The following is an 8,782-nucleotide window of genomic DNA, read 5'->3' on the forward strand; positions in this document are numbered from 1 at the left end:
CTTTGGATACCACAATTCTCTCCATTCAAACCCTAATCATCTTCTCCATTCATCTCATCTCTCAAGTGAATCAAAGGTGTGAAGGATTGAAGAACTTGGCGGATCTCAAGAAACTTGCAAGGAAGAACTGAGGCGTAACTTGGAATTGGTGTACTCTATTTTTCTTGTTATTTTCTTGATTTTACTTGTATGGATTTCTTATTTTCTATCATAGATGTTATTGTTATTGCACCCATGAGGCTAATTTTCTCTCTAAGGGCTTAGGTTGTATCATGAACTTGTGTTAGTTTATTTGCTTTGATGTTCTCTTTATTATAATTGTTTTGGCTTAATGTTTGGTTCTATTTTATATTTGTGAGTCATGCATGATTGTGTTTTTGATAACTTAACCTTGCAGAGGTAGTGACAGTACATCCTGTCTCTATGGAGCGTTAGATGAAACCCTTTCAATGCACACAAATCACCTTAGGGATAATAGGTTAGATGGACCAAGTCTAGTCTACCCCAGATTCATAGAACCAAAGATTCGATATGGAAAGCTTTGGGAAACCAAATGTTCAATTACATACGTTAATCGAGAATTTATCAAATACAATACCAATTAGTAATAGTAGATGACTTCAATTAAAGAACCCAAATAGGTAGTGACAGACCCACCTATTTACTTATTTGCATTTATCTAGATTTAATTTAGTTTAAATAGAAAATACAATTGCCTTAGTCTTTGGATCAATATCTCATTTACTACAAAGATAGATTGTGCGCTTGCAATTCAATATTCTTTGCATATTTAGGTTCTATAAATTTAAAGCAAAAAGTGTACTGATTTGACCCAAAATAATCACACCTAAAATACACAACATTCATACCTTGCCTACTCGCGAGATGACGGGCTTGGGTGCCACAAGCTGCTTACTCGCGATCCTGCTTCTTCTCATCTTTCCAAATGAGGAAGCCGAGCGGGTTAGTCGAATAACCGGCTCGCATAACTGTTAGATTAGCGTGCCAGTCCTAATCAATATCACGCATAGCTTGATCGATCTCTCCAACAGTAGGTTTGAAGAGATCACCAACACTGAATCCCCAATCAACACACCCAGTGGATCTGATCCTCAAGCCCCCTTCAAGATCAAGCACCAAAATAGCTATAACTTTTGAACCGTAAGTCTAAATTTTGCATACCACATATCCACGCGCTCGTCTCTCAATTCTCTATCTCATAGTACAATCTAATTGTACTAAATAGTAGAATTAGTAATCCCCATTATATGTTTACTCCAGTTAAACATATATCCTCATTCAGTTGAATCAAGCCTTTGTACCAGCAGGTGTACAAACATGATTTAACTAATTCCTCATATGATTAAATCTTCCAGTGTACAAACTGTTGTACCATAGATTTAATCAAACCTCTCATTACTTCTTAATGTGTGTAACAGTATTCAATACTTTTTACATCAGCCAATATGCATAAGTATTCCTATGATATGATGTGTAACATGTAGTTGTGCATCATGGCATCATCAGCTTGTATGATGAAATGACTAGAGCCCTTATAGGTGTGACCCGCTTGGATCTGTATCATATTGGCAATGAGTTTTCTGTCTCATTGATCAAGGTTAGCGTCTAGCAACACGCCTTGACTATCCAAATGTACAGACGACATGTAATCGGAGAATATCGTTGATCCAAGATAGACAATGCATAATATTGCCTGTGTCGTATCCAATACCACATTATATCTTCATGATAAGGCCAAGATAGGATCGTGTCACTTCTGAACGCTCATCGTATCTGTTTCTTGATCCCAGAATCACCATATACTTGTGATCAGCCAATATCACAATGCATGCTGTATAATTCGATTCCATCAAGGGGCCTAATAGATTTCATCACTCATACACACTCTACCTGATGTGCATGAGGGATATTTCTTTCTTGACTTCACGAGCTCCATCACACGAGTTTATAACTACCGAGAAGACATCGTTATAGCCTCTTTTCACAGAGAGTAGTAGGTGCCAACTACAAGCATGTATTTCTTGAGTATGAAGACACTGAAAATCTCAGACTTAAGATCCGACACCATGCGAACCATCAATGACACAAAAACACAGGATCCACGTGATGAATGCATTGGTCATACCTGATGCGATATAAACCCTTATATGCATCCATAGGACTTTAGATTGGAAACCGGTCCAATGCTCTAATTCCCATGCTAACCTCTTGCAACTAGTGTCCCTGGCAAATTACTTGGATTAGGGACGTTTAGAGGATACCGCTCTAGTTCCAGCAGGTGAACTAAATGGTGTTACACTCTAGGAACAAACTTAATTGCTTCAGTCATCATATGAACTCAAATCATAGAGTCAAACCATTTGCTCTAGGACACCAACACTATTAGGGTTGTAAATGCCCTATTATCTAGCCATCTGGAGACACTACTAGAGTGCTCCAAACACCTTCAATTGCGGTGTTGAATTAGGGTTGTAAATGACCTTTTATCTTGCAATCTGAAGACACTACTAGCGTGCCAACAACGCCTTCAATTAGAGTGTTGTATTAGGGTTGTAAATGCCTTATTATCATGCCATATAGAGACACTACTAGAGTGCTAAACAAACCTTCAATTAGAGTGTTGAATTAGGGTTGTGAATGCCATGGTATCTTGCCATATAGAGACACTACTAGAGTGCTCCAAACACCTTCTATTGGAGTGTTGTATTAGGGTTGTAAATGCCCTATTATCTTGCCATCTGGAAACACTATTAGAGTGCTCCAAACACCTTCAATTGCGGTGTTGAATTAGGGTTGTAAATGACCTTTTATCTTGCAATCTGAAGACACTACTAGCGTGCCAACAACGCCTTCAATTGAAGTGTTGTATTAGGGTTGTAAATGCCTTATTATCATGCCATATATAGACACTACTAGAGTGCTCCAAACACCTTCAAATGGATTATTGTATTAGGATTGTAAATGCCCTATTATCTTGTGACACTACTAGAGTGCTAAAAAAACCTTCAATTAGAGTGTTGAATTAGGGTTGTGAATGCCATGGTATCTTGCCATATAGAGACACTACTAGAGTGCTCCAAACACCTTCTATTGGAGTGTTGTATTAGGGTTGTAAATGCCCTATTATCTTGCCATCTAGAGACACTACTAGAGTGCTCCAAATATCTTTAATTGGAGTGTTGTATTAGGGTTGTAAATGCCCTTCAATATTGCAATCCGTCGATACTACTCGAGTGCTCCAAACACCTTTAATTGGAGTGTTATATTAGGGTTGTAAAAACCCTATTATCTTGCTATATAGAGACACTACTAGAGTGCTCCAAACACCTTTAATTAGAGTGTTGTATTAGGGTTGTAAATGCCCTATTATCTTGCCATATAGACACACTACAAGAGTGCTCCAAACAACTTCAATTGGAGTGTTGAATAGGGTTGTAAATGATCTATTATTACCATATAGAGACACTACTAGAGTGCTGCAAACACCATCAATTGAAGTGTTGTATTAGGGTTGTAAATGCCCTATCATCTCGCAATATGGAGACACTACTAGAGTACCCCGAACACCTTCAATTGGAGTGTTTTATTAGGATTACAACTACTTTCTTAGGTTGCCATATGGAGACACTACAAGACTGTTGCAAACACCTTCAATTGGAGGGTTGTATTAGAGTTCTAAATGCCTTATTATTTTGCCATATAGAGACACTACTAGAGTGCTCCAAACAACTTCAATTGGAGTGTTGTATAGGGTTGTAAATGCCTTATTATCTTGCCATATAGAGACACCACTATAATGCTGCAAACACCGTCAATTGAAGTGTTGTATTAGGTGGAAAATGCCCTAGTATCTTGCCATCTGGAGACACTACTATAGTGCTCCAAACACGTTCAGTTTGAGTGTTGTATTAGGGTTGAAAATGTCTTATTATCTTGCCATATATAGACACTACGGGCGTGTTCAGCGTGACCTCCTTAAGAGGGAAGGATTAAAGTTTTAATCCTCTCTAAGGAGTAGTTGTTTGTTTGGAGGTAGGATTAAGAACAAATAATAACATATATATGATAGAATGAAAAGGCCTAAATGTCCTTGTATATCTTTTCTCTTTTATATACTAAAGACCTTTTACCTTCTCACTTAGAAATGCTGCTGGCTGAAATTAACAAATGTAGGATCATATGCAAATCTATTAGAAAAAATTATAAGTCAAAACAATGAAAACATTAAAAAAAAAATATAAAACAATTAAATATCACAAAGAAAAAAGAAGAACTCAAAACAACGAAAACATTAAAAAAAAGTATAAAACAATTAAATATCACAAAAGAAAAAACCACACTGTATCAAATGTTAACAGCTGCCAATTTTATAAATAAAATATTGTAAACATTCACAATTGCAAATTCATACAAAATACAAATAGGTCTAATATATTAGAATCCCAGTTTGAACTACAAGTAATTACTATACCAAAAACATGACATAATCCGATTACCAACCTACTTAACAAAAGTATGTCAAACCCAAATATATTGACTAGTTAGGAGTTAAGAGGCAGCTGACCACACTGAAACATCCCAACTGCGCGATCGATAAACGCCATTAGGCGTTCATTATTATCTTCTTTCATAAAATACTCTCTTATCCAAGAGTTTCCCAAACTCATCACCATATCAACGTGAATTGCCGTTGGTAATGCTAATGATTGAAGCTTGCTAAGAACTTGATCGTGTACACGATTTGCTTGACCTATTTGAGCAATCAGTTCAGTTCGTTGTTGCTGTTGGGAGAGGAATCTTTCAGCAAATTCATCCATAGGGTTAACACTTCTTTTTGGTTTGGTACGGCGTGAGGACTGATAGGCTGAATTCCTAACTCTCTTACGATTCAGTGAAGATGGTTCATGAATTGGCTCAGAATTTGGCACATTTGTCACGGGATCGACTGACTCCGAAATCGGGACATTTGTAGTTATATCAACCGACTCATAAATCGGCTCCTGAGTTAGGTCAATACCATCTGCCATCGTGTGAAATTCATTATTGCTGAAATTATCCATTTCTTGTTGGGTCGTGTCAATGTTATCATCTGAGCTAGAAACTTCACCGAATGTGCGGGGAATTGAACAATTTGGAGCAGTGGTTATATTCGATGAGCCTGAGGCTATACTCTTTCCATTAAGAGTCTCGACTCGATTGTACCATGGAAAAGTCTTGTTAATATACTTTTTATATCGATTAGGGTCCTTCTGCAAAATAAATACAAGTACATGTACTTAGGAACCAAAGTTGCAAGTTTTAGCTAATTTGAGACCAAACTTTCAGCTAATACAAGAGACCTACAATTTGGGACCAAATCAATGCATGTTTCAAATCAGTGACCTATTTACACAAAAATATTGATCCGTAGTATGGACCAATCCACGCTATGCATAGTACCATAGTCTCACTCATTTCATTTTCATATAGTAATTAAACCTCTCTGTATGGTTCATGCAAGACTCAATTAAATTACATTTTGTTTTGAGTTTAAGCAAGTTCATTTATTTCTCATTTGATGCATGTTGAGAAGGGTAGTAACTATCTTTATTAAATGCCCACAGTACCTTTTTTCAATATAATTGATTAGGGTTTTCTAGTAAATAAACTAGTAATTTGAATACTTAAAATTTAATAAAATTGTGACACCCTCTAATACCTCCTTGAGATCTCTCCAAGCATCTTCCGGAACATCCGGTATGTGTGCATCTTCCAGCTACATCCACAACGATTCGCCAAAACTGAAATCGCATTTCAAGTTTGCATTTCAAGTTTTTCCAACTGCATCGGAAAAAACTGAAATCGCATTTCAAGTTTTTCCAGCGCAGCTTTAAACTCGATAAAGCACGCTTCTGTGTGCTTTTCTTAGCGAATTCGCAATGAACATAACTCCATTCTAGGTCATTGTACCCACCATCACCATTTGGATCCTGCCTTCTACTTTGAACCTCTTCTAATAAATCCAAGAGTATGTTGGTCTCTCGATCAGACCAGTTTGCATCTCTCTCTCGACGAACAGTGTTTCCATCATTTCCATTAGCTCGACTCTTACCCTTCTTGCCTCTAATTGCACAAGTTACTACATGATCCATTCTACACATACAACAAAAATAAATGAAAAGAAAGACTAACAGTATTCAATCTATAAATCATGAAGGACTCATAGCAGATTGGTTTGCCGAGAATAACACAAAAATTATCCATCTTGTACCATAATTTCTTTGAATTACTAAATCAAAATTGTCTAGATAATTTCTTTTTAACACAAATACTTTTATATTTTATATGACCAAAGGTCCTAATCCACTGTACCAAAATAATCAATAATACCGCTATAGTCACAACTATGCTAAAATCAAAGTAGGATTCTTAATGCCAAGTGCTGATTTCGTATCTAATTGCACAAGTTTGCCTTTAATTGCTTTGATTGCCCGGTTCTAATTTCATGCATTGAATTTGATGTTCTAAATTTATTAATCTACTCATATATTTATTTCTCCTCTCATTGAAGTATGCAAGTAAACAAAAAATTGTCCAAATCAAAGCTTTGCTTTTATTTCTCCTCATAAAAAACGCAGAGCAAAGGGAAAACGCACAGGTATCAGTAAATAGTAAGCTTAACACAGTTTAATATACTAGAAACCAAAAAAATGATCAGTAAGCTTCAATAAACAACGCACTAGTGGAGAAAAAAAAAAGAAATCAAACATTTATTTCATACCAAATCATTATCAAACTTTTCCATATCAAATAAACAACCCAATCAGAATTTTAAAGCATAAATCACAAATCAGAGACTTAGTAAGGCAACAATTATTTACTGAACTTTATTCAATCACCAAATCAACCCTTCACTCGATAAATCGATGTAAGGTAAGAAGGTAGAAGTGCGCACTTACCTGATTGTGCCTAAAACTAATGCTCGGGGAGAAGAGAGCTTAGAAAACTTGAGAAGGCACGGGGAAATTTGGTGTGGGTGTCAATGGAGAGAGTATCTCGCTGCGAACGTAATAGGGTTGTCGGATTGGAGTGTTAATCGCTTGATCGCCGTCAATCTTCGCCGGAGAGAAGTGTCTTTTTTCTTTCCCGCGTCTAGGGAAGCGTTCCCTCCAGGAGAGAAGAAAGACAATAAAAAATGAAAAAGAATGAGAAGGCCTCCTTAAGGCCTCTGCTTTTGAGGGCAATTTTGTCCAAAATTTCAGAATTTTGGTGCTAAGGAGGTTCAAAAGAGATAGATTTGTTAAGGAGACAAAAAGGCTTCCTTAGTTAAGGAAGTAAATAATCTCCGCTAAGGCATATCTGTTCGTTGAGATTAAGTTATTAAGGAGCATTAAGGAGGGCTAAGGAGGATCGCCGAACAAGTACTACAAGAGTGCTACAAACACCTTCAATTGGAGTGTTGTATAGGGTTGTAAATGCCCTATTATCTTGCCATATAGAAACACTACTAGAGTGTTCCAAACACCATCAATTGGAGTGTTGTATTAGGGTTGTAAATACCCTAGTATATTTTCATCTGGAGACACTACAAGAGTTATCCAACCACCTTCAATTTGATGGTTGTATTAGGGTTGTAAATGCCCTATTATCTTGCCATCTGGAGACACTACTAGAGTGCTCCGAACACCTTCAGTTGGAGTGTTTTATCAGGGTTACAACTATCCTCTTATTTTAGCATTTAGAGACACTACAGTTCTGCTGCAAAGACATTCAATTGTAGTGTTGTATTAGGTTTGCAACTACCATCTTCTCTTGCCATATAGAGACATTACTAGAATGCTCCAAACACATTCATTTGGAGTGTTGTATTTGGGTGGTAAATACCCTATTATCTTGTCATATCTCACACTACAAGAGTGCTCCAAACACCTTCAATTGGAGTGTTGAATTTGGGTTGTAAATGCATAATTATCTTGCAATCTGGAGAGACTACTAGAGTACTCGAAACGCCTTCCATTGGAGTGTTGTATTAGGGTTGTAAATGCCCTATTATCTTGCCATATAGAGACATTAGTAGAGTACTCCAAACACCTTCAATTTGATTATTGTATTAGGGTTCTAAATGCCCTATTATCTTGCCATATAGTGACACAACTAGAGTGCTCCATAAACCTTCTATTGGATTGTTGAATTAGGGTTGTAAATGCCCTATTATCTAGCCGTATAGAGACACTACTAGAGTGCTGCAAACAACATCAATTGGAGTGTTGTATTATGATTGTAAATGCCCTAGTATCTTGCCATCTGGAGACACTACTATAGTGTTCCAAACACCTTCAGCTAGAGTGTGGTATTATGGTCGGAAATGCCCTATTATCTTGTCATATAGAGACACTACAAGAGTATTAGAAACACCTTCATTTAGAGTGTTGTATTAGGGTTGTAAATGCCCTATTATCTCGCCATTTGGAGAGACTACAAGAGTGCTCCAAACACATTCAGTTGGAGTGTTGTGTTAGGGTTGTAAATGCCCTATTATATTGCCAACTGGAGACACTACTAGAGTGCTACAAACACCTTTAATTGGGGTGTTGTAGTAGGGTTGTAAATACCCGATTATCTTGCCATATAGAGACAATACAAGAGTGCAACAAACACCGTCAATTGGAGTGTTGTATTATGGTTGCAAATGCCCTATTATCTTGCCATATAGAGACACTACTGGAGTGCTACAAACAACGTCCACTGGAGTGTTGCATAGGGTTGTAAATGCCCTATTATA

The 8,782-nt window shown here is 37.0% G+C and overlaps 1 protein-coding gene across 1 annotated transcript; it reads right to left on the reverse strand.

Moving 5' to 3' along the window:
• Window positions 1-4,562: 4,562 nt before the first annotated feature.
• Window positions 4,563-6,152, reverse strand: LOC144551838 (uncharacterized). Its single transcript, XM_078299938.1, has 3 exons — window positions 5,946-6,152; window positions 5,720-5,776; window positions 4,563-5,270 (listed from the first exon to the last, which is right to left on the reverse strand). Exons 1-3 carry the CDS (start codon window positions 6,150-6,152, stop codon window positions 4,563-4,565), a joined length of 972 nt encoding a protein of 323 aa, XP_078156064.1.
• Between the last annotated feature and the right edge of the window lie 2,630 nt (window positions 6,153-8,782).

Source organism: Carex rostrata, chromosome 3 (assembly GCF_964058835.1).
Source record: "Carex rostrata chromosome 3, lpCarRost1.2, whole genome shotgun sequence".
In the NCBI taxonomy this organism is placed as follows: domain Eukaryota; kingdom Viridiplantae; phylum Streptophyta; class Magnoliopsida; order Poales; family Cyperaceae; genus Carex; species Carex rostrata.

Excerpts from the sequence above, each read along its gene's own strand:
- LOC144551838 (XM_078299938.1), bottom strand. The coding sequence starts at position 6,152 with ATGGATCATGTAGTAACTTGTGCAATTAGAGGCAAGAAGGGTAAGAGT. Across the intron at positions 5,777-5,945 it reads ATGACCTAGAATGGAGTTAT|CTGGAAGATGCACACATACC; the intron begins GTTCATTGCGAA and ends TTGTGGATGTAG. Across the intron at positions 5,271-5,719 it reads CTTGGAGAGATCTCAAGGAG|AAGGACCCTAATCGATATAA; the intron begins GTATTAGAGGGT and ends TTTATTTTGCAG.